Source organism: Athene cunicularia (assembly GCF_003259725.1).
Source record: "Athene cunicularia isolate RWA chromosome 1 unlocalized genomic scaffold, athCun1 chr1_part1, whole genome shotgun sequence".
In the NCBI taxonomy this organism is placed as follows: domain Eukaryota; kingdom Metazoa; phylum Chordata; class Aves; order Strigiformes; family Strigidae; genus Athene; species Athene cunicularia.
In genome coordinates, this window is record NW_020799091.1 from 124,671,981 (window position 1) to 124,698,190 (window position 26,210).

General features: G+C 44.1%; 1 protein-coding gene across 3 annotated transcripts in view; it reads left to right on the forward strand.

Moving 5' to 3' along the window:
* The window catches only part of MAATS1 (MYCBP associated and testis expressed 1), a 34,572-nt gene extending 12,064 nt beyond the window's left edge, over nucleotides 1–22,508 (forward strand). The window contains exons 10-17 of one of the 3 annotated variants that reach the window (XR_003399088.1): nucleotides 7,729–7,842; nucleotides 10,916–10,987; nucleotides 12,521–12,667; nucleotides 15,734–15,955; nucleotides 17,220–17,368; nucleotides 18,548–18,639; nucleotides 20,610–21,161; nucleotides 21,725–21,838. Coding sequence is in view for 2 of the 3 variants with exons in the window: in XM_026855603.1 (XP_026711404.1) it covers nucleotides 7,729–7,842; nucleotides 10,916–10,987; nucleotides 12,521–12,667; nucleotides 15,734–15,955; nucleotides 17,220–17,368; nucleotides 18,548–18,639; nucleotides 21,725–22,026 (1,098 nt within the window). In the remaining variant the exon portion in view is untranslated. Of the gene's footprint in view, nucleotides 1–7,728; nucleotides 7,843–10,915; nucleotides 10,988–12,520; nucleotides 12,668–15,733; nucleotides 15,956–17,219; nucleotides 17,369–18,547; nucleotides 18,640–20,609; nucleotides 21,162–21,724; nucleotides 22,045–22,121 lie in introns of those variants that run through there. The other 2 variants (XM_026855603.1, XM_026855612.1) reach the window with 2 other exon arrangements.
* Nucleotides 22,509–26,210: the final 3,702 nt, after the last annotated feature.

Consider the following 26,210-nt stretch of genomic DNA (forward strand, 5'->3'; position numbering starts at 1 on the left):
GTTCATGAACTAAGGACATTCCAAACAGGAAAATTATGATGTTGTTGCTATTATAGAAATATGGTGGGATGTCTCCCATGACTGGAGTGTTCCAAGGATGGGTACAAGCTCTTTAGGAGGGACAGACAGGGAAGGAGAGGTGGTGGGGTGGCTCTGTATGTTAAGGACTGTTACGATTGCTTCGAGCACAGGTGTAGTGAAGACAGGGTTGAGTTTCTTTGCATTAGAATCAGGGGGAGGGCCAACAGGGCAGATGTTGTAGTAGGAGTCTACTATAGGCCACCCAACCAGGACAGAGAGATGGATGAGATATTTTATAGGCACTTAGATGAAATCTCATGATCACTTGCCCTTGTTCTTGTGGGCGACTTTAACTTCCCAGACATCTGCTGGAAATACAACATGGCAGAACGAGACCAGTCCCAGATATTCCTAGAATGTGTGGGAGACAACTTCCTGATGCAGCTGGTGAGTAAACCGACCAGAGAAGGTGCCCTGCCTCTGCTCCTCTTTGTGAGCAGAGAAGGTCTGGTGGATGATGTGGAGGTTGGAGGCCCACTAGGGCACAGCGATCATGAAATAATAGAGTTCTCTATTCTTAGAGAGGTCAGGAGAGAGCTAAGCAGGACTGACATCCTGGACTTCAGAAGGGCTGACTTTGTCTTGTTTAGGCACCTGCTTGAAAGGATCCCCTGGGAGACTCTCCTGAAGGGTACAGGGGCCCAGGAGGGCTGGGTGCTCTTTAAGAAGGAAGTGTTAATGGCTCCGGAGCAGGCGGTCCCCAGGTGCTCTAAGAGAAGCCGATGCCAGAGAAGACCACCCTGGCTGAACAGGGAGCTTTGGCTGCAACTCAGGGAGAAAAGGAGAGTTTAGAGCCTTTGGAAGAAGGGGCTAGCCACACACAGTGATTACAGAGAGGCTGTGAGGCTATGCAGGGTGGAAATCCGGTGGGCTAAAGCCCAACTGGAAATTAATTTGGCCTCTGCAATCAAGGATAACAAGAAAAGTTTCTATAAGTATGTCAGTAGCAAAAGAATGTCCAGGGAGAGACTCCATTCCCTGCTAGATGCAGGAGGATATTTGGTAACAATTGATGAGGAGAAGGCTGAAGTGCCTTCTTTGCCTCAGTCTTTAATAGCAAGGTTAGTTGTATTTATGAAATCCAGCCTCCACAGCCAGAATATAGAGACTGGGAGAACGACCCCTCTGCGATCCAGGAGACCGTCAGTGACCTGCTGCATCACACAGACATACACAAGTCTATGGGACCAGACAGGATACACCCGAGAGTGCTGAAGGAGCTGGCTGGGGTGCTCGCCAGGCCACTTTCTATCATTTACCAGCAGTCCTGGCTGACCGGGGAGGTCCTAACTGATTGGAAATTGGCCAATGTGATGCCCATCTATAAGAAGGGTCAGAAGGATTATCAGAAGGATAACTGGGAAATTACAGGCCTGTCAGCTTGACTTCGGTGCCCGGGAAGCTGATGGAGCAGCTCATCCTAAACACCATCATGCAACACATGCGGGACAACCAGATGCTCAGGCCCAGTCAGCATGGGTTTATGAAAGGCAGGTCCTGCTTGACAAACCTGATCTCCTTCTGTGACAGAGCGACCTGCTTATTGGATGAGGGAAAGGCTGTGGATGTAATTTACCTTGACATTAGCAAGGCTTTTGACACCGTTTCCCACAGCGTTGTCCTGGCAAAAATGACTGCTCGAGGTTTGGACAATCACACACTTCGCTGGGTAAAAAACTGTCTGGACGACCGGACCCAGAGAGTTGTGATAAATGGAGTTAAATCCAGCTGGTGCCTGGTCACGAGTGGTGTCCCCCAGGGCTCGGTTTTGGGGACACTCCTGTTTAACATCTTTGTTGATGATCTAGACGAGGGGATCAAGTGCACCCTCAGTCAGTTTGCAGATGACACCCAGTTGGGTGGGAGTGTTGATCTGCTTGAGGGTAGGGAGGCTCTGCAGAGAGACCTGGGCAGGCTGGAGCCATGGGCTGAAGCCAACTGCATGAGCTTCAATAAGACTAAATGCCGGGTGCTGCACTTGGGCCACAACAACCCCCAGCAGTGCTACAGGCTTGGGGAGGAGTGGCTGGAGAGCTGCCAGTCAGAGAGGGACCTGGGGGTATTGATTGACAGTCGGCTGAATATGAGCCAGCAGTGTGCCCAGGTGGCCAAGAAGGCCAATGGCATCCTGGCTTGTATCAGGATTAGTGTGTCCAGCAGGGACAGGGAAGTGATCTTGCCCCTGTACTTGGTGCTGGTGAGGCTGCACCTTGATTCCTGTGTTCAGTTTTGGGCCCCTCACTACAAAAAGGACATAGAGTTACTCAAACATGTCCAGAGAAGGGCAACTGAGCTGGTCAAGGATCTGGAACACATGTCCTATGAGGAGTGGCTGAGGGAACTGGGATTGTTTAATGTGGAGAAGAGGAGGCTGAGGGGAGACATTATCACCCTCTACAACTCCCTGAAAGGAAGCTGCAGAGAGCTGGGTTTGAGCCTCTTTAGCCTAGTAGAAAGCAACAGGATAAGAGGGAATGGCCTCAAGTTGTGCCAGGGAAAGTTCAGACTAGATATTAGGAAGCATTTCTTTGCAGAAGGGGTTGTTGGGCATTGGAATGGGCTGCCCAGGGAGGTGGTGGAGTCCCCATGCCTGGAGGTGTCCAGGTGGAGGTGGAGAGTAGGGTCGATTTGGAGCTTAAGGATATGCTGTAGGTGGGAACTGTGCCAGGCGAATGGTTGAACTAGATGATCTCCAGGGTCCTTTCCAACCTAGATGATTCTGTGTGATTCTGTGACATTGATCCACTACAGTTTTAGAGAAGAAGACACAGTATTATTGAAGGGGTTTGAGTTTGGGTGCTTTTTGCATAAAATTCAAGTAGTGACTATGTATAATCCAGATCATAACACAGTTCTCATAGGGACCAGAATGTTAGCCCAAGCTTTCAGAGTTGAATTCCAATTACAACAATTGTATTCTGCTTGTTCAAAATACTTCTCATGGTTTGAAAGACTACAGTGGCATGTCTAAACTGTAGTCATGGAGAAGTATGCCCTAATGCTGGTTAGTGACACAATAATGTCTCTCCAAAGAAAAACTGGTGACCGAAAGGAGATGGAAAGAAGAAAATTGTTCATATTTTCTTTCTTAAATCAATGTAGATCACTTGGTCTAAGTTTATACCAACGGAAGGGCTAACATAACTAATACTCATTTCCCCATCACAAGAAGGCAAAGTGTATTTTCTTTTAAAATCACAAAGCATTTCGTTTGCAGGCAAAGATGATAAATCCACTGTGCAAAATTTAACTGCTGCTTTTAGATATACAGAAGTAGACACCAACCTGGTTGGTCAAGCAGAAGGTAGTGACACTGTGAAGCACCCAGACTGCCTCAACCACCATTTGATTTAAACAAACTTCCTGTTCAGAGCAAGAAGAAATTACTGCCCTAATTAGCACTTGAGCTCTGTGGTGCTGTTGGTGGTCACTTCTCCCATCAGAGGCTTTTGCTTCTTAAGTTTGGTGGCTATAGCATGTTCTGTCATAGCAGGGTCTCTCCAACAGGTCCACCTCAGAAGCTACTGAAGCTGTCAAGATGAGTAAAGGGTGCAGAGTACTTGAGTTAACAGTATTTAAGCACTTGAGAGGACAGCTCTCTGACCACTTGGCATAAGCAATCTCGGTCCTGCCAACAACCTCTATCACCCACAGTATGAAAAAGGTTTAAAGCAGGCAATTAGAGATCATCTCAGAAGGGCAGTGCATTGCTTCGTGTTATTTCCATAACTGAGCAGCTAGAGCAGTTTTCTCTTCAAAAGTCTCTTCTTAGTGCTGTCCTAGCACAATCAAATAATCCTAGAAATAAAGCAGAACTCTAGAAAATTCAGAGTACTCACAGTGATCTAGCTCTAGAATGATTTTCTTTCATTTTCCCTGGATAATCTTTGGAAGGAGGTGGCCAATAGAAGAGGAATGCCAGATTCTAGCCTCAGAAGTAATTCATTTAGATAAAGGAAGTTTCCAAGGCTTGCTTCTCTAGCCAAACAAGTGGCAAGATGGACTAGTCCCCTTTATTATGTTCCTCTTGGTTTGCCATATTGAGGGTTTTCCTAAGCTTAAAGATTGTAAGAAGGGACAAGCAGCTATCCAAGGAACTACAAAAAGGATCTTTGTCTTCTTGAGAATAAGAACAGCTTCTCCCATACTTGAAACTAAGCCAAAAAGAAGTGATTTTAGAAGCAGACTTTTTGAGGAACATCCTGAAACCTTTTGCAGGAGTATTATGTATACTCAGCATCCTTTGAATAATTCTCTAAAACAAGAGAACATGGCAGAAACAGGAGTCACCCAAGTCTTACTGTAAAAACAGTGATTTGTATCTTACACGAGACCTGTAAAAGGACAAGGAAAGCTAATTCCTAGCCAGTGTAGATGACAGTGCTTTAAGGAATGTAAATGAGCCATTATATAGACAGTCTTCTGTGAAAATCCAAGGCATTAAAGAGATAGCATACTGATACATCTAATTACTGTAGGAAAGAAATGCAACTAGGTAACCTAATACACCAAGGAACAGAGGAGCTGCTAGAAGAAATCCCAGTGCAGAACAATGCATGACTTTAGGCTGACCCCCTATGCTCTGGTGACTCAAGAGGGGTGAAGTGTCAGGTAGTTTCAAAGTGCTGAATCAAGATGATGTCAGAATAAAGAACCTCTCACCTGAGCATTAAGTGCAACTCTCATCATGTCTGTTTTCCTTTATCCAATTGCTGGAAGGAGGTGGAGAAGCAGAGGGGCAGCAATGTCTCTGGAGAAAATCTTTGCCAAGTTCAAAGCATAGGAAAACCTGTTCCAGCAGTTATTTCATCAAGAACAGATCTCCAGCAGTGTTAGTTGGCTCATGCTCAGACAAGCTCTAAGAGCTATTATGTTGGTCTTAATCAGCCAAGATGCAGTGGCCATGCTGCATTGCAAAGTAGATAGTCAGCCCATCCTTGATGACCAAACCTTCCTCATTTGTGGGCTAAAAGGAAGAGAGAGAAACATGACTGTGTACTCTCTGCTGTATATGAAAATAAAATATACCTAGTGTCTTGTGAAAAGGAGAGGATCACAGAAGAGATAAGGAACCTGAAGAATTATTTATTTGAACAAAGAGTTGTTTCTCAAGCCACTGTCCTGTCAAGAGTTCTGTTTCTATCAGAAGCCCGCAGAGAAGCTAAGGTGTATGGCCAAAAGCATGGCTACAATTTGCTGCATTTGCCAGGAAAATGAAAAGGAGATGAATAGGGTGGTACTTCACTGCCAAATCCAAGCAGATTATACCATGACTCTGAATTTCCTACCTGAAAAAAGTAATGTAGTCTACCTCAGAAAAATTAGAGTGTGATATGTAAGCACTAACATTTGAAGCATATTGTTCAGAAATTTAGCACTTTTTAAAGAAAGTATTTTTTACAGTGATTCTTGGGGCCTGGTCTCCCTATTTCAAAAAATGGTAACTTGTTAAGTTAGGCAGAACCAGTGAACACCAATATTTTCTTTTTCTTGTCTTACATTGAAGTCTTAAAATAACTTAAAACCTCGGATTAGAGAAAGCAAATGGTAAGCATTTTTGACTTAGTAAAGATAGCAAAGCTGGCACTAGACTATGCTGACATGAAAACATAAAACCACTTCTGAGAATACTGCAGTATTTCTCAAATCTACATTAATAAGAATTCCCTCTTGTCAGAAGCGCTCATAGATTTTTCTGTCTTTGAAAGTTATTATTCTGGTTGTATTTTGTTATTCTGGTTAGCAAGAAATATTCTTGGAGGCTATGGTTTTGTTAGAAAAAAACTTATGAATGCAACATTGTACTAATAAACATTAGACCCATTGTTTTAAAAAGTATCACAATTACAGCAGCTTTTTTCTTTCACTTTCTCACCCTGTCATGCAAAACACCTTATAAATCATAGCAAGCACTAATCTTCATGCCAGAGAGCTCTAAGGTCATCAAATACATGAAACAGTTCAGAAAATATCTCAATATTTTGGAGCTATAACCATTTCATATGGCTTATAAGCAGTTTATAGGCTCTGATTCTTGTGTTAACATGGTCCATTTCAGAAGTTTTCAGTAATAAAGCATTTTTTATGCCCTCCACCTAGAAAACTCTCTCCTTTTCTGCAGCAATTAATCATCCTGTCCTGAAAGGTTAGATCCAATGTGCAAGAAAAGTTTTGTACAATGATGACATGAGTTTCAAAACTTCATTAATTTTACGATTAAATTCTGTGCAAGTGCTATCAATTTCCTGTTACTGGAGAGAGAAATTCAACATGGCATTCTTTTCTTAAGTTTTAATCTGTTTTCCCTCCCTAATGAAATACATGAACATTTGAAAGACAGAGAGTGAGGGGGGAAAAAAAAAAAAAAAAAAGGCACACTTTTCCTTGCTGGAATATGTCCATTCTTTCAGTAATAAAGATTACAGATCCAACCCATACAGTAGTAGGACTATAATTTTGAAAGAGCTTTAAATGTACATACTCTCTTTCCTTTGTGAGCCAAAGCGTGATGTCCTACAGCAGGCAAGCATTGCTGTGCAGTTGGAAGTGATTATCTGAATATCTTGTTCTAAGTAGCTGTGATGGGAAGTTGGCAGGGCTCTGGCTCTCTTAAACAGTTTGAAAGTGTCTTGAAAAAGTTGAGGCCGTGGTGGCGTTTCCACTCCTAGCCTGCTTTGGCTGACAAGGTTTGGCATCTGCCAGCTGCAGGCAAGTTAAAACCCACTCTTAATGGGCTTGTGGATTTTCTTGGTAGAAGGAAGTTCTCAGGCAAGTTAGTTTCCTTTTTGCCCTTAGTCCACTTGTACAGTTGCTACAGGTGCCACTGGGCAGTTGCAGATGAGCAGAGAAGAGTTTCAAAACATATTTTGCAAGGAAGGGGTCCTGGGTCATTTGGTTCGACCCTGCGCAGTAACAGTGCAGCATACAAAGATGTTTCAGTGAGGAAGGGACACAGAACAGTGACAATAGTTTGTCAAGTGACCCCTTCATAAAATCTCCTGACCACATAACATTTCTAACCTGCAGTAAAAACATTATACCTATAGTTAGACAAAGAATTATAACCATTCTGTAGTGATATAGAAACTGTAAATAAATTGTGATATTCCTACCCAGTTTTCATGTTTTGAAAGAATCCTACCTCTGCCTTACAGGAAAATACTGTTTCTGTCATTCCATAAGGAAAGTAATACACACAACTGCCTCTGCTTGCATATGGGTTTGACTGGTTCAATGAGATTCCTATTTTAAAGTGAAAAAATAAATCTGAAATACGCTTTTATTTAAGAATGTATTATATTAGAGATTAAGTTCATACCAATTTTAGATTCATTTTAGGTGACTCACCCTATGCAATTGCTGATGACTTACTTGTAAATATAGTAAAAATAACTCTCACTTCCTTCTTACATATGATTTTGAAGTTCACATCAGTATCTTCTGACCAAACAATAACCTCATCTACTGACCATATTCAGTTTTTCAGTTGATGTGCAGCAAGAAATAGAAGCCAACAAGCCTGCAAAGTGCAAAACACTTTCAGCTCTGAGTAATCAGAGTGATCAGCAATAGTCAGCATCTAGAGGACTGGCCTTGTTGCGTTGTTCTTTCTAGCCCAGTTCTGATTAAATTGTGTGTCTGTTCCAGGCAGTACTGGAGAAGAATAAAGTCAAGGAGCCAAAGAAGCCCCTCCATTTCCTTGAAAAAGTAGAAAAGCCCATTCCTCGGCCACCCACTCCAATCCTGGAAAAACCATCAATTGTAAGTGGGCTGGTTTTAGCATATTTTTTCTGTTGATCCCTGATTGTTTCCTACACAGTTGTGAAAGGGATGGCCAGAGAAGGAAAGAAGTAAGCTTTATCTTTTTGGTGTGTACTCATGTTAGAAATAGCCATCACTATTTCTTAAGACTCTTAGTCTCTCTTTATTCTATAAAGATACTAGCAGCTGAAGAATTGAAAATGTTTTACAATATTTGTTGGTCAAATCCTTCACTAAACTTTATTTAATAAATAAATCAGTAGATTCCCTTGTTCTTGGGGAACAAAAAGGTAGATTATGATGATGATGATGATGATGATGATTATTATTATTGTTGTTGTTGTTGTTGTTGTTATTATTATTATTCGGTGTCTTCCAACCTTCCGATCTGACAACACTATTGTAATCCGGCGGAGCAATTAAGTTGAGTCCCATTGAAGTCAGTGAGACTTTGAGTGTTTAGCACTGAGCATCCACTTCATTAATTTGCTGGAGTGAACCTCTTGTCATCATGCAGGATGCAGCCTTTGATGAGCATGTCCCAGTTCACAGATGATTCTTCTGCAGAGATTGAAATAGCAGTAATGATGTGTCACAGGGGATGTGATAAGCTGTAGGAAAAAAAAAAAAACAAACAACTTTTTAGGGGAGCTGCAACTTCTTTTCCTTTTTTAAAGTAACATACTTAAGAGGTGGTTGCCCCAGTGGATTGCTTTGTCTGCTTATTAACACCATTTTCCTGATGTAGTAAGAATCAGTCACAATTGCCATTTAAACTTGTGAATTTAAGAGAATCACACAACCGTGAAAGTGAGAGAGAGAAAGCCTTATTAGATCATCCATGCTGTCTTCTTTTGTGCAGTATGATGTGCTATGTTTTATACAGTCTATTTTAAGACGACTAAACAGGAACGTCTCCTTGGGAAGAGCTTTCCACAGCTTTACTAATTCCTAGGTATTAGATACCGTATTGCAGTGGTAGATTTACCAGTTTAGCAGATTTTTAAGTACTCCCAGGTAACATGAAAAGAAATCAGAAAGATTGATGACCCAGTTGTTGTCATTCTTGACAACAGTGTTTACAGATTATGTGTTTTTTTTAAAGAGTTCCAATACAATATAATTCCACCTAAATGAATTCTGTCAACATTTGGTTTATTTTCAGGTATCTTTATGTGCGAACATATAAAAGAGTAGAGCTCTCTAGTGAAGCTCCATCTGTAAAATCAGGCCACTTCAGGCACTGAAGAGCAGCACTAACATCTCCTGCCTTGCAGAATCCAAGTGAGGTTTCTCCTACCAGCTGGCTGTGAGGAGCACTGAAAGCAAGGCTCTCCTCTGTTGTTAATGCTTCTCTTCCTGCCATACACACGAGTACCAACTGCTAAATGCACCAGCCTCTTCCTGCTGGAGTTGAGGATCTAAAAAGGAAAGTGTGCCAGAGTGACAGGCGGGTGACATGGACCACAAGAGATACAAAAGAAAGTGGAGAGAATGGAGGCACTACTGCAGGCCTCCCCCAGTCATTTCTTATGCACTTACTAGCCACAACAAGCTCATAGAGTGCCTCTGAATTCCTTCACTGGTTTATCACTTTCTTCCAACCCCCTCTAATTTTCAGCCTGCTCTTAGATCCTTCCATATCCTTTATTCCATTTTTTTTTCTTTTCCTGCAGGGCACACTAGGCTTTCCATCTCCCCTCATTCTTTCCTGCTGATCTGTAGCAGGCAGATGGAGAAGCTGATGATTACCCTTGCTAAGGCATCATTTGCAGCACTGAACAACAGAAGTACAGAAAAATGCATCTCACAAAAATTTAAACCAAATCTTAGTTTAAATCAAACTAAGCAGTTTGGCTTACCTATCCAGTATAAGTGCCATCTCCATTTCCAAAATTCTGTCCTGAAGGGCTTTCACACTGTAGCCAAGTGATGTAGTACAGTTTAGCTCTCTAACTGGGCTGGAAATTCATCCCTTCTTTCCAGAAAAAAAAGAACATACCAAATTATAAGGCAGTCCTTTGGCTTGTTCTGCTTTGCTCCTCCTGGGTGGTGGTGTGGAAAGACAAAAATGCTTCCTTTTGCATTTGGAAAACTTAATCTTCAACACCTAAGAAAAAACAGATACTAAGATTTAAGCCCACACCACTTCTCTCATCCCACACTCTTCCCTGTTTTTCCGGCACTTCTAAAATACCACATTTCAAAGCAGACCTCATAGGCTCTTTATTGAAAAAAATTCCTTGCAATTTTAAGACTTCTTTTTATTTTTCCCAGGCACGCAATGGGATTTTTCCTTCTGCTACTGTCAACTCCCGGCTGGAATACCCCACAGCAAGAAAAAGTGCTGCCAGCTGTGCTTCCTCTATTTAAAATAAGCCTTTATTTTTTTTTTTCCCTCCTATGGTCATATTCCCTTTTCCCACTATGCTCCATCATTCTTCCAGATTGGTATCAGTCACACAATGCTAGGCCAGTGAAGTTCTCAAAGAGATAAATCATAATGTAATGTAATTAATTTTACTTCCAAACTATCACCTTCTGAGTCTTAAATTTACTGAGTTATTCTGATAAAGGTCACCACTGGGATAAATATCAAAAGAAAAATTGTATGTGTTCCCTTTTAATTTAATCCCTTTATTTCTGGTTAACAGCTCTCTTACACCTCCTTCAATAATAATTCCATCCCCTTAGTGCCTTGACCTGTTAAATTAATGTAGCTGATGCTCATTTTGCAAACTCAAATTCAGTCAAGCTACAAATAGTACTTCTAATGCATACAGTAATTTTCTCCATCAACATCTCCTTATCATTAGGTACTCATCTCTAAAGACCCTCTAAAATCTCAAATAGAATCTAATTATACAGCCTTTCTCCCCCATCTCTTGTAAAAGATGGAAATACGTCTTATTATGACTCACCTTTCCCTCGAAATTAGAAGGGTATTCAGAAATAACTGAGAAAAAGCTGGATATGAGTTAGACTTTCTGATAATTAGGTGGATGATCTATAGAAATCTCAGCCTCCAAAGAAATAATTAATTATTGTGGGGATATTTGTTGTGTTTCGGCAGGAGGAAGAGGAAACAGAACTGGCAGTGATCTGTCTGCAGAAGTTACTCCGAGGCAGGGCTATTCAGAACACGGTGTGTCTCTTCTTTAACATCTCTCCTCAGAATGATGGTGGGAATGATTGAAAGTGTGTTTGCAATCTTTCTTCTACAGCAGTAATCAAGGGTAATGAGGTTTCTAAAGCATATCCTCTTGTATGTTATCTGGAGTCCTTCAAGGCTTTGCTCTCCAGTCCAGATTTCATACAGGAAATTCTAGGTTCCCACACGTCTGTGAGTGTCTCCCTGTTCCTGCCATTCCCTACACTCAGCTGTTTAATTAGATGCTTCATAGCGGAATTACTCAAATGGCAAATTCTAGGCTAGATCTGGACCATGAGTACATTTTGCCTTGATTATGCCAAGATCCCAGGCATAAGAAACCTCCCACATCCCAGCAGGGCAGCCTGTATTTCATACCATCTTTCCAGTTTCCTTTGATGGTGAGCTGAACCTGAGATGAGGAGCAACTGAAGCATACCACCATGATTTCCAGCAAGTGCAGGACCCATCATTCTGCTTTCAGTGGAGCAGAAGCAGGTCTAGGTAAAAACTGAGTAGCCATGCCTCATGGGCTTTATATTGAGCAAGTCTGTTACTTTTGATCAGAGCAGTCCAGAAGGTTTGTTTTCATGCTGGCTGAGAGTATAACTGATATTCTCTCTTGCACTATTTATTTAACGTTTGTGAAGTGTTCCCATGTGGGGATATGACCTGAGCTTTGGCAAACAATGCAATACTGTGGAAGTGGCTTGAGGGGGAATATAGACTTCCCAAGTCTTCTCCCATTCTGTGGTGACCTGTGAGAAGGATGTTTGATGTCTTTGCAGGAATGTTGACTTCCACATCCTGAAATGTCCCCTCATTTTAGGAAGCTCCTTCCAGCTACTACTGGATCAGAAATACATGACTCAGTTGGAGAATGATGTGATATTTTCTTGCTGCTGGAAGTCCTGCTGGAAGAGAGGGGGAATGAAAATAAGACAGTGTCAAGAAAGGGCTGGGCCACATAACCCCATGACAGGGACAGCAGCAGTTTCAACAACTTCTCCATTAATTTATTGCTTTGAGCTGTTGCTGGACCCCCTCAAAACGAAGGTCAGAGAACTGTAGATGTTGAAACAGGAGACATCTAACCCTGGACTGAGGAAAAGGAACAATGCTCACACTGGGAAGCTTTGACATTGAGGCTGATATAACAGGATACGCAGAAGGCTACTGCCCTTTTCACTTGACATTCGTGTTGCTGTTCTGCATTCCAGTAGTTTGAGTTCCGGGCAAAGCCAAGCAGAATAAAAACCAAAAATTATTTTATAATAAAGTAGCAAGGGATTATCTATACTCCACATCAGAAGTCTCAACTTTCCTCTTCTATGCGGGAGGGTTTAGGCAAGATTTACCTGACAGCTGTGGTGTTTGCCTAAATGTGGGCACAAATTCCTTACAGAGAACTAGGTCTTGGTAACAGCTGACCTTGCAACTCAGAGAAAAAGGCTGTGCTCTGCTGGCAAAACATGTTGATCTATATTCTCCATTTAACATGCTTGGTTGTTTAACTTTATTTTAAAGATGTTTGAAGGGAAGGAGAAGCGGCTGGAACTGATCCAGGAGCTGCGCACCACTCATGCACTCCAAGAGGATGGACAGCTGCTTTTGAAAGCGAAGGAGCAAATGACACAGGCTCTACAGCAACAGCATGACTTGCAAATGCACAAGGTTTGCCTGTATAGATGGGAATGCTGATTCATAACACTGTCCTCACCGGGTGCTCTGTGCTTGCAGTGCCACCAACACACTCGTATTTAATTTATGTTTTCTGTTATCCACAGCACAGAAGGCACCCCAAGTAACAAAAACGGTCTCCTAGCACAGGCCAAGCATTGAATGCTTAAGGGGCTAAAATTGCACTCTCACTGCTGTGGGAGCTCTAGGGAATCTCAGAAGCAGACTGAGGTGCCCTGACCACAGCTGCTACCCAGGCTGCACTTGCTTTGTTTGCAGACAGAGTGCTTATTTATATTTACAGGGCTTTGAACAAACTGCACTGTCAGATGAACCTCAGTTTTCCCACATTTCAATCCATTTGACTGGTGCTTTGACCCTGGCATTACAATACATGATTGTCACTTGCATCTGTCAGATGTTTTATTGAATGTTCCCATGTTCCTTTTCTAGCTTGGCACCCTCTCAGGCTCCTCCTCAGGCATAAAACATCACAAAAGAAGCCAAAGCTGACTTACTTTATAAGCCTTGCTGGGCTCAAGACTCCCAGGACCTTAGCAATGGTGTCACATGGTAGTACTTGCCACTGTTACGCAGAGCAGAGCAATTTTGGGCCCCATCCTCTGCCAAGGATCTAGTGAGAGCTGAGGATGCAAATTCCCATCCTATTTCCTTGCAGGGCCACAACCTTCCAGAGCAAAGTGAATCAAATGGTAGATGCTGGTCTGAAATGGATCATAAAGAAATTTTGTCCAGACTTCACTGCATCTTAGCTATACAGTATCTCCTACATTCCTGCAGGTTTTCCTATAGTTTTTACTACTCTCCTGTTTTTTCAATGACCAGCTGTGAGACAATTCTGCAAGTTCCAGGTTATGATGACAGCATCCACTGGCCAGCTGGCCTGGTGGAGATGAAACCAGACCACTGCTTCCTGCTGGGTGGGCGGCCACAAAATTTACCCTCAGATCTCAGTAAAAATTGAACTGCGTGGCTGTGTTACTTTTATCATTTCCAGATGCTCCCTCACACACAGGGAGCCCAGGTGTGGAATGCAGGAATATGGAATTTTTCTACTGAGGAATTAAGAGAAAAATAAAAGCCTTAGGCATTACAAACTTGAAATGCTCTTTCTCCTCTGGAAGCCCAGGTGATAATGAAGGAGAGAGAAGCTCAGACACCATAATGGAATTCGTAGAGAAGGAAAGAGAGCAAATGGTAAAGATGCTGACCCCTGAACTCAGCATTTCCTTTTGGGAGAGCCACTATCCCCTTCTGCTGGTATCTACCTCCTCTACTCTTGCTTTTTTTTTTTACTGTATCTCTGAAAGCACACAGTCCAAGGCTCAGGTCTTCAAGCATTTTGAACTTTTAAAACTCTCTGGAATGCATGTGCAGGAGTTTTCTATGTGCGTGGCTATTTTAGAAAGTCACTGATGACTTCACAATTCTATAGTTTTTGGTGGTCCCAGTTTTTTTCAGGTTTCTGACCTTTCCAGTATAAGAGGTAGCAATTTTCAAGAAATACTTCATGCAGAAAGAGGACAGAAACTCCAGATAAAATGGTCAGAGATGAGGGGTTGAAAATTTCCAACCTCATATCTAACGGAAGTCTAAGACAAGAGTGTTCCTGGGTTGTTTTCCTCCATTTCACATCAGTTTTAGACACAGCACCTAGAGCACTAAAGAGGAAGCAGCACCGTAGTTGAATGTTATCCCCCACTGTGGGGTTACTGCATTGCCATCCTCCATTGCAAACACGCATGGGTGAAGCACTGTCACTTCTAGATGTGTGCAGCACTTTCTTTGAAACACTGAATGAGCAAATGACACAGCAATATAAGAAGGCTGATGTATTACTACTTGTCTGGGGTATTTCAGCTCCAGTTTGAGTTTTACATTCAGGTCTACTCTGTTATTGCCTGTTTATTCCAACAGAAACACCACATCCCAGCCAGTTCCAGACGTTCCCTCCTGCCAAGGACTGGGACTTTGTAGTACATACTGGAGATAATGAATTTACCATAGATCTTGTCCCTTTCCAAAGTGCAGTCCCACGTACCCAACCCATAAAAGATGATATGTTTGGAACAAGGAGTGAATGACACAGGAACGCTGAACACCTGCAATCTAGTGTCAGCTCTGTCACAGACTTTCTGATTTTCCATTACCCGGAATTTTGAGGTCTTGTCTGCACTTCTACAAACTCAATAGAATTCCTATTGATTTGAATTTGTTAGCAGTTAGTAACTTGTACAGGTTTAGGTAGCAACTCAATACCTAAAACTTTAGGGACTCGTGGTTGCTGCATTATCTCAGCATGTTGAATCACTTCGGTCACATCATGAATATCCAACCAAAAAAGGACATACCGTTTCACTGAGGTGGCTTGGAACTGTAACAAACATTTTATATCTTTAGAAGAGGATAGAAATGTGGATGTACTCACAGTTAGAGTTTCCTAAAGCTTCCTGCTTGTAAAGATTGAGGGTTTAATTTCCAAATGTTAGAAAGAAGCTTCATTTGCAACTTTGGATCCTGTTTTTCTGTTCTGATCTAGCTAAGCTTAGCAGAGAAAGATGGAGGGTGTGCAGCTGAAGTAATTTCACTGTCACTTTTATACATCCCCTCTTATGGTCTGGGCAGCAGAGAGTTCCCCAGTAACAAGCAGATGGCCTCAGCAACTATTCAGATCAGAGTCACAGCCACAAAAGCAGTTCGTAATACCTGGAACATAGTGTCTTGTGCTTTATCTCCTCTCACCCACTCAAGCACAGGGGCTGCTTGTCCTAGTGTGACACCATTAGGACTATTCCCACCCTGACTAGTTTTGGCATCTTTGAGCCTCTTTATGCCATCAGAGCCTACATACAGGAACATTACATTATGCAGAATCCAGGCCAGCACATGTAAAACAAGAAGAATGCAAAATTCCTACAGGGTTGTCCCATGGCTGGTCTGAGTGGATGCTACAGAGCTGTTTCACATGTGATAGTCCTGGGACTTTGAAAAACATTCCTGGGGTTTGTAACACAATTTTTCGCATTTTTTTTTTTAAAGTTGTCATCAATGGAAAGCCATTTGGCTCGGGAAGAAGGAAGGGCACTGGCAAACATATTTGATTTCCTGTCCAAAGAGCTGGTGAGGCTACAAGAAGAACGGAAGATCCACGCTTTTGTCATGTTGGCTGAGAGGCAGAGGCGGATGCGGGAAGCGGAGGAGAGTGGACGTCGTCAGGTGGAAGAGAGGCGGCGGCGGGAAGAAGATGAGATTTTCAGACAGGCAAGAGAGGGAGGCTGGTGGGACTATGGATGGTTTGTAGGAACCACTTCCTTGTGGGAAAGTCCAGATGGAAGGGAGGTGCTTCAGCTCTGATTTCAGTGATGGCAAGTTTTAAAATTGAGACATAGAAAAGAGAGGGTGATTCCTTCCTAAAGGAGTCATGCCCATTAAATTAAGGATGATCTGAATACCCCTACAGACAGTCCTGTCTGGCACATCATGGATGAATGTAGGTTTCTAAATTTCCACAACAAACACCTATGGAGAGCAGATGTACCTAGATCATCTTTAGGAATATTATTTTGACAGCACTTTGGCTCGCAGAACTATTAGGTGCTCTCCCAGGAAGGATGCCTTTAAGCAAGGTTTTGGAATGATTTTGCCCTCAAAAGTGTACTGCTAATAATGAGAGGTACAAAAATTATTTTGAAGTAATGATAACGGATAACATAACCTTGAAATCTAGAAACAAAAGTCCTGAACTACCACAGTCCACAACTATTCTATAGTCCTATTCCCTAGCTCCTGACTGCATGAAGCATATTTCTCCCAGTTGAAAGGAATGAGTGGGAGCCTAATTGACTAAACCAATAATTTTCAAACTTTGTGGGAGGAGGTTAATACCAAGAGCCTGGCATCATGTTTATTTTTGTTTTAATTTTAGCTTCTCCTCCTTTCTGCATCTCTGAGTGGGAAGCAAGGAGGGTCAAAGTGCCATAAGCTTATGCCCTCCAGACTAGCAGAAGGAAAACACCCGTTTCTAGAATCTCTGCTCTACAACCATCATAGGGAAACCAATAATTTTATCTTGGTTTTATTCATATTACTTTGAAAAGCTTGTTGGAACCTTTTCCTTCAGGATTTGCTTGAATGCTGATTAATCTACTGAAGTCAATACTGATGTTTATTATTTGCAGTTGTCACTCAGGGGACCATGAGGAACTGACAAAGCAACTGCCACTGCATTCACAGAACTAACCTGCTGCAACAGAACTGGATCTGAGAATAAGTTTTTCTTCTACCACTGGTTCTTTCCTGCACTGGTTTCTGTTCAATTAGTTCTCAGAAAGAATGATTAGAAAATAAATTTTTACACAAGTTATTCTTCCCAGAAAGCACCTCTCAAATCAAATCTCAGGCTGGCCTGCCTGAAATTAAAGAGTCTGGTGAAAATCTGTTGGTTTTGCTGCTTTGGAGCTCTGTTTCCACCACACTCCTGGCCCAGCAATAGGCAGAGGAACAATATCTCGGTGTTTTGTTCCAGGTGGTGAAAGTGCACCAGAGCACTATTGACTCCTACTTGGAAGACATTATCCTGAGTACCGTGGAGAACACAGCCGAAGAACAAGCCAGGGAAGAGGTTCAGAGAATGGCTGTAGAAATCAACAACATTGCTTATGAAATGGAAAGTCGGTACGTTATTAAACAGCACATTAGAGGCTGTTTACAGCAGTTTAGGACCTGCCTGCCTATCTGCATCTGTGCTTACGTGTATAATCTAAGACATAGGAAGGGCAGAGCAGTACTGTTCACGATCACTTCGTTAGCGTGACTGCTGTATGGGAACCACACTGTTACTACACACATATAAATCCATCCGAGCCTTCTTTCTATACAGCATGTGCCAGATTCCCTTTGCAAATCACTCGTGGGATCTGTGAATCACCCTTTTTAGACTTCTCCATGCCAATGCGATGCTGTGACTGAGCTTTAAGTGAATCTGGGAACTGCCTAAAGCAATACCCATTCACACTGGTCTTTTCATTTATTTACACTACTACAGAAAATCCGTTTGAAAGAGATGCTAAAAGATACAGCTATACAGCAGGCTTTCATTCTGGGGTGGCTGTTCTTTAAGAAACTGCCAATTTCCATGGGGGTCAGTCATATTGATGGCTGCCTGACAAGGCACTTTGAGTAGAGTAAGTTGTTGAGAACACCACAGTCTTGTGTTTGGCTGGGGCATCAGCAGTGAATACTTTTTAGGACCTGCCAAACCTCCAGTTCAGTTTCTATGCTCTTTTTTTGGAATTGAGCCATAAAAATCCCAATGACACAGTGACTCTCCTATGGTACAGCAGCTGTGTATTTTGTAACTAGATGAATACAACCAGAATGTTGAAATCCTTGGGGAGAATGAAGCGTAAATAATGCATGCAGCCTCTGGGCCAATTGGGAACCCACCAAACACTGGCATGGAAAAGAGCACGGGGACCAGCCAAATGCAGCGTCACAAAAGGGAAGAATTTAGCAAACTCAGCAATAAGCCAAAGACTAAACTGACAAAGACTCAAATCCTTAGAGGTATCTGCGTGTCTAACTCAGTTTGTCATCAGTGAGAACTGGGCTTCTAAACACCTTCGAGGCAGAGGAGTCTAGGGTGATCTTCTCTCTGGAAATACTGCTTTTCAGTGCAGTACTGAACACATTGGCAGTGCAGTGCAAGGGGAATAGTCACACTGTCACCTATTTGTAGGACAAAGAGAGACCCACTATCCCCAATAGTAAGGATATTTATAAAGGAGTCATGTTTGCAGAGATGATCTGGAAAGAAAATTAAAATATTAATACCACTCTGCACCTGTTCCCTAGTCGAACTCACCTACAGTCAGAAGAGATTGTAGCAGAGCTGGTTTATGATTTCCTGATTCCGGAAGCTGAGAAAATGTCTATCAGAGAAAAAGGTAAGGAGTCCAGTGACTTTATTCTCTTCGTGAACTGGTCCACCCATCCTCACTCTGACTGACTGAAAGATGCAGTGCCAAGAGTTGTCTCAGTTCTCTGAGATTCTTCTTTTGCCCTCTGCAGGTGGAAAGTTAAGCCCTCTGACCCTTTTTCAGCAATTTCTCATGAAATTTAAAACAGTGATCTGAATTCAGACTTGATGTACGTTTGGTGTGTCTGCAACAATAGAACTACATGAAAAAAGCAGCCAATAGCACCTTCAGAAACAAACTGGGAGAAGTCTTTAAGTAGCATGGCTGTGAATTGTCTGTTATATGGCAATTTCTAAAAACTGTAGAAGTCTTTAACTTCAACCTTAGTGGAGGGAAGATTATATGCTTTCCTGTTCATTCCCCCTCCCCCTAACTGATTGAGAGCTAAAAGCAAATACAAGGTTTTAGGGTTGGCTGTAGTGGCATCATGTTTTAAGTAGATAATCTTGCAGTTGTAAAGGATGCTTCTGTTTAGCCAAACCGGAATAGTATCTGTCAAAATACAGACAGGAAGGCCCTGAAAACTTCCCTGTTCCATTAAGTATCACCACCAAATGGCTGTTCTTAACTGGGATGTTTCCACTGACCAGCACACTCAGAAGACCGTGACTAAACCTGTCACCCACAAAAAAGCAGTTGTGTCACAATAGAGTCTGAAGTGGTCCTTGCCGCAGTGTACTTCTCTGACTTGAGAACAAAGGCACTTACTTCACTTGCTTCTTTTGTTGCTTGTGAATGAAAACACAAATCCTGCAAACAGAGTTTGTGGTCTCTGAATTGTCCAAACTTTCTTCCTCCTAGTTTGTGTATTTGTTACGACAACAGTACCTGTTCAGCAGCTGGCAATTCTGCCTAAGCTGAAATCAGCTCCCCTCTCCTTAGCCCTGTTTCTGCAAGCCTGCTGAAGCAGGTGATGTAATTTTAGTCAATGAAGCCTGCAGCTCAGGCACTAACACACACAGGTTAGTCTGTCTCAGAAATGAGAACAGAAAGAAAAGACTTGGAGATGGCCCAGCATTCTGAAGACATAGAGGTATCATCAAGGAAGAAAATATGTGTAACAGCAGCACAATAAATGCAACAGCAGGTAACAAACAAAGCACCTGAGAAGCACTCTCAAGCAACAGAAGAAAAAAAAAAATCTGTGATAGCTGCAGTGGGTTTGCCTGGAAAGCAGAGCTAGACCCAAACGTGAACAAGTGAAATTTGCCACGATGTATTCTTGTGACAGCAGACATCAAATGTCAGGAAGAGACCTGGCTCATATTCTTTTCTGTTATTGCTGCATGGGGTGGACTCCATACACTTCAGAGAGAGCTGGATTCTACCAGACGCATGCTCTGATGAACACACCCTGCCCTAAACCTCCTGCACAGGGATACCTTCAGGGAAGCAGAATCAGTAACTATTCCATGTAAATCCAAGGGAAATAGTATCAAAGAATGGCAGTAACTCTCATGAGCACATCACTGCATTGTGTTCCTGTGGCAGCTTTTAAAGCTTTCCCTATAGCAAGCCAGATGATTCATGATGAAGCTGTGTTTTAGCAACCTGGCACATGCTTGAACATACACCTGCCTTGAAACTAGCAGGGAGTGATCTGAGAGCACAGTTGTCTGGCCTGCCAGAGGAACAAATCGATTTGTAGAACAAAAATTTGAGGGCCTGCACTTTGCCTATGCTTTAGCTTCCTCTTAAACACCTCTATTTTGCCATTACCTAGTCTTCTCTTATTTTTTTTTCTCTTCTTTTTGTCACATTGCGATGCATAAAAGCAACGATTATTCAATACTGGCTCAGGCTGAAACCCCTCTGCACCTCACTTCTGAACCCTCCCTCACTGGAAGTAGAAGTCAATGTGCTGATATGAAAAAACTTGCTTTTAAAAGGACAATCACTCAACAGTTTGAGCCTGCTTTTTTTTTTTTTTTTTTTAGATGGAATTCCCTGTGGATGGAGGAAGGGACTGCAGCAATACTAGGAGAGTACTCCTAGTATAGCTGATGCAGTTCATGCACACATGATTAAAGCCAAAATGCTTTGGGTAGAGAAAGCTCTCCTGGGAATTGAGAGCTGGCTGGTGAAGGTCAGCTTTTCAAATGCAAGAGAGATCCAGTTGCATTCACTGCTGACAAAATGGACCTGGGAGATGGATTAAACACAAGCAGGACAGGTTATTAATGTTGAGCAACCGAGTCAGTGACAGGAGGCAGAACTGTGTGACACCATGCAAGACACCACTGGGTCAGATTCCAAGTGAAAGTGCAGCTCAGCCTTACAACAATAACAGCCCAAAGCAACAAGGAAGTCTTGGGCTTTTCCGGGGAAGTGACACAATGAGAGCCACAGCTCGTTCCTGCAACATTCCCCACACCCTCCTTATAAGCCCCCATGAATGTTTACCAGCATCTTAAGTCTAGCGAGAGAACAAGGGAACAAAGAAGAGTGAAGAGCAGCAAGAGGATTGTAGGGTGAATGCTTTGCCTTGGGTAATTATTTCCCAAGAGGTAGGCTGGAAAGATGTACGAGTGAGATTGGATGAAGACAGTAAAACAGAGTAAAGAACAAGCCTGCAGTAGCAGAAGGGAGACGATAAGGTCCGTGATTTACTGTGTCTATGCTGTCTCCCTTACTTTGAACTCAGCAAGTTTCTCAGTGCAGGCAAAATCATAACACGGGAGAGGGCTGATTTCAGCTCCAGTCTTCCAGAGGCCTGCTGCAATTAACAGACACTGAAGGAGAAGTTATTTTAAAGCCTGATAACCTATCCTGGGCAGTTATGCCCTAGCTGGAAAGGAAACCACTTTGGCTGTGCTTCCCACTGTGGGGGTTAGTCTGCAAAGTGAAATGCAAAGTTGGTTGCTGCTATTAGGTGGCAGTAGAACGCTTTCAGCCAAAGTTAGAAGGGCGTGATTTATTTTTTTTTTTCTCCTTGAGATAGGCTTTTCCACAGCTGCAGGAAGACTAAAAGCTATCTCTTCCTTCTCCCCTATGGAGAACGCTTTGCTGTACATTTCCAATTAAAGTCTTCCCTCTGTTTTTTTATACGCAGTGAGGCAGTCCCAAAGAAAACACATCTATGCTGCTCATCAGATCATCCACGGGGGCACAGAGAGGGTAGTGGCTGATCTGGCACTACAGCGGGAGACATCTGCCAGTGAGACAAAGGGGGATCCTCCCGCTGGGACAGTGAGTGCTGCTCGGAGCGGGACAGCTGCTGGGCCAAGAACAGCTGACAGCAATTGCTCTGCCCCAGTTGCACGTAAACCAGCTGAACTTCTGTGTGAAGAAAGCCCAGGAGAGAGGGCAGTGAACCCTTCTGATGGATCAGACAAGGCTCCCACAGCCTCCTAGGGGCAGAAGATGAACCAGGTGAGTTCCCCTTCCCCTCTGTGATTTGAGCTTGGAGCATGGTGGAGAGAGAAGCATGTTATATTTACTTTTTTCAGGGCAATCAGAATGGAAAGTCCTCTCTCTTCCTGGGGCTCTCCCTCTTGCTGCCTGCCAACAATGTTGTCCTGGAACCACTCTATACATTCTGGTGTGGTAGTCCTAGTCCAGCCCCCTCCACCTCCTCCCCAACTAGCTTTGAACCTCATTACCTAATTTTCCTCTTCTAATTGTTAAAAGAAGCTTGAGTGAGAAAGGAGTGTTAGCGTTCCTTGTTTGTTTTCCTGACACAGACCAATAAAGATCTGCACCTGGACTTTTGATGGTATTTCCTTGCATTAATAACATTAAATGAAAAAATATTCCAGCAATGGGAAATTTTGAGTTGGGACCATAAACAGAATCTTTTCTCAAGCATGTCCCACTGATTTCCTCAGTGGAGTAAAGCAGAGTGGCCTCCTGCATTAGCACTGCTATTAATAAAGTGTTGAACAAAACCAGTCAGATCCTGCATCATCTTTTCACATAATTAGTCCTTGCATAAAGAAAAGGCGCCCTTGACCTCGGCAGAGTGGTTCCTGCCAACCAGGCAGTGTCTGGCACTAATCACTATGCAAGGTGATAGCAGAATGTCACGGAGGGGGCTGATGGAGGTCGTGCAAAGAACCCATTAGTCCGTGCTTACGGCTTTTTCCAGAAATGTTACTCTTTGAGCTGACCTCTTCTTGCTTTTCACCATCCCAAAGGAGAACAATTCTGGAAAGAATCTTATTTTTCTTGGAACAGCGTTAGTCACTCCGCAGCTCCAGGGGACTAGGCAGAAAGGCTGCTGGCTTTGCCTTGTTTGCAAGCACGGGGGTGCTCCAGCTCAGGATGTCAGGAGCCGGCAGGCTGCAGACAGGCGCAGTGCCTCTGATCAGAGAGCTGTCAGGCATTCGCTCAGCCCCCCAGCACCCACCTGTCAAAATTCCCGAGGTCTGTGGGTTGAGCATCTGAAAGGCACGTTTACACCGACAGCAAAATCAAACGCGGCAGCTTTTGGAGGAGCAGGCACAGCCACAACACCGCACCCAAACTGCTTACTCACTGATGGCTGCAACTTCTGCAACAAATCGGAGTATTGGCTCTCAGCCCTAACGTGATAATAGGCTGATCTCTGTGTGGGTCCCTCATTTCTCTGTCACTGATGACAGCCCGTTCTTTGAGCTGGGTCTGTAACACCTCAGGTGTGCTCCAGCGAACTAATCCTGCTCCTTCAAAACACAAACCAGCAACTGGTCAAAAATTCAGGCTCATTAGTGCATTCCTGGAAAAAAAAATTTGTGTCAGATTTCTGTTTTGTGGATTGGGCTGGGAGGGGAGGGGGAGCGGCGGGGAGTTGAGAGCGTGAGAGGAGGAAAAAAGTCTGAATACTCCCGTATTCCACTGAGCTGTGAATAAGAACTGGAGAGAGGAAACTGAGCTGCACCAAGAAGCCGCTGCTGATCTCCAGGTCGCTGAACCAGGGGCCTGGTGACCGGAGAGGTCAGGCAGCCTCTAAGGACTGCAAAATCAGGCAGGAGTCAGAGGCGAGTGATGAGATTTGGTCAGGACTCCGAGGACGACCCCACGAGGGTCTGGGGATTGGGGAAAATTCTCATGGCATACATAGCTGGTCAGTAAAAGGGAAGGTAGCAAATGCAAAAACGTGGAAAGAAACACTCTCCACAGTGTGGGAGGAGAAGCTGTGCAGGGATCAGCTCTTTTGCCTCAGGCCACCTTGGACAAATTTAGACTGGCTGAAAGAGGGGGGTTAACGTGGATCACAAGATCCAATGTAATAAGAGAGACATGGAAAACCTGATACAGCAGAACAGTAGAACAGGAAGACCGATCCACTGAGGCATTTACTGTATTTCAGAGATGGCATGTTGAAATAAACGTTGTCCCCGTGGCTCCTTGTATAATTCAACGTGGTTTTAAAGAGATAAGTATTCCAACAGGTGTGGGAATGGATGTAGGTTGCAGCACTCTGCTCTTCTGCAGGGACACAGCCCTCGGCAGGAGAACGAGGGGGCAGGGGACTCCAGATTCTATGTGCAGGCTGAGCTATAAATGTCTTGGCTTCTGTTATGATTTAAGGTACACCGTCAGGGTAAAGCCATCTTTTCCACATGACACCGCCGAGCCTGTAAACTGAAGGCCAGGGCAGGATTCCTGCAGGAAACTGCTCTAGAAACTGCTTTCGGTTGTCATGTGCGGCAGGTTTGGTTTTTTTTCCAAGCTTCGCAGACTGTGCTTTGAGAAAGAAAACGAACCCAGCGAGAGGGGATTGGCATCATAAATCAACAGCACAAGAATGCACCATTCCTGCTGTCCTAGCAGGAGCCAGACAACCCCGGGGAGGAGCCCGTACCCGAAACAAACACAGCAGATGCCTCCGGGGCTGTGCCAATACAGTGGGAACACTGGGGAAATTCTGCTTGTCCCGCTTTTCTTTCACCAGCTGCCCACTGAGGGGGAGCCCGGCTGTGCCGCTCTGCCGGGTCCTGCATCCCGGCAGGTGGGGGAGACGGGCTGAACCAAACGAGCCTCTAGGGTCACTGCGCCGGAAGAATGGTGAAAAATTGGTCTCTTTGCAGTAAATGAATGAATGCAAATTGTCTTGGGTCTTCCCTGCCAATAGGGCTCTTGCAGTGCGGAAGGAGGAAATCCTATCGCGGTGACTACAGCTCAGGCCAGCAAAAAAGTTTTTTTTTTTTTTTTTTTTTTCTGGACACTTACTATAGCTACGTTTTTGTCAACATATAGCCACAGCAAACCTGTAGTCTCCCATCTCTCCTGCCTCCCTTAAAAGCTACGTGACCATCACAAAAATTGTGGCTGTAGAGCTGGCTGTGGAGCAGCTAAAAGAGAAAAGAGTTCCTGCCGCTTTCTGAGCGCTGCTGTTTTCTCTGCTCCTGGTCTCGCACGTGCACGGGATCTGCCCGCTAATTTGTTGGGCTCAAATCAGTCCTTGCACAATTCTGGAGAGGGAGAACCCTACAAGTATGGTCCTCATATGCTTTTAACAGGGTCCAATTGCACTGATTTCTCCTCCACACCATCCTGTCTCCCTGCAGCCACTGAATCCTGTTCATGCAGGTTTTCCAAATGGTGAGACGGTATCTTCTCAGCATCCAGCAGCCTCCTCACCTCAGTGCCCTCCAGAGCCAGGCCTGGGCTTGGAGGAGGAGCTGTTGTTTCCTACACCAGCCCTCCACCCCACCGGAGAGCTGGGAATTGTTTTGAGCATCTGCCCGAACTGCCAACTCCCCCAGACATAATGTGTACACCTGGACTAGTAAATTCAGTTTGCCTGGAACCACTCTGGAGCAAGGCCCCCACCTCACCGCCACCACTGGGAGCAGAGCTGGCAGGGGAAGCATCTCAATGGGCACTGTTTGCATGAGAGACACAATCCTGGCGCGCCAGTGGGAAGGGTGTACGTTGAAACCCCATGAGGAGAGGCAGCTCTGGCTCCCTGCTCTGATTGTATCGCTCGTTCCTTCTCATTCTTTTCTCCCACATGCTGGTCAACCCCACACACCTCTTACTCCACCTCCCCAGGCTCCACTTGGCCTGTTCCCACGTGCCAAAGCCCAATCCTTCACGATACCCTGCTCCTTTTCCCTTCCTGGCCTGCTCACCTGTATCACTTGTTACTGGGGGGCCAGCCCGGCTCAGCACACCGTCCCCAACAGACCTGAGCGCTGTGGCCACCCCTGCAAACACCCACCACGGCTGTTGGCCACTCAGCTACAGGGTGTTGGACCTGTTGCACGGCCCAGCCTGTGCCCAGCTGCCTGAGATTCCCTACCTCTAGTTCCCCCAGCGGGGAGCTTTCACAGTAACCTGTGCTCCTTGCCTGTCCTGGAGCTCCTGGGTCAGTGCCAGGCGTGGGGATGTTCATCCTTTTCCTTGGGGCAGTGGCTGGAAGCAGGCGGCGCTACCTGCAATGCAAATTGCAGTGAGCTAATTGCAGCTGCGCAGCGAGGACCCGATGCTGTTGCTCTTGGTGACAACGTGAGCGCTGAGCGTGAACAACACCAGTGCTCTGAATACAGATGCAGCAAGAAGCCTCAAATATGTAACCAGGGTTATTACGTAGCCCCTAAACTGAGAGCGCA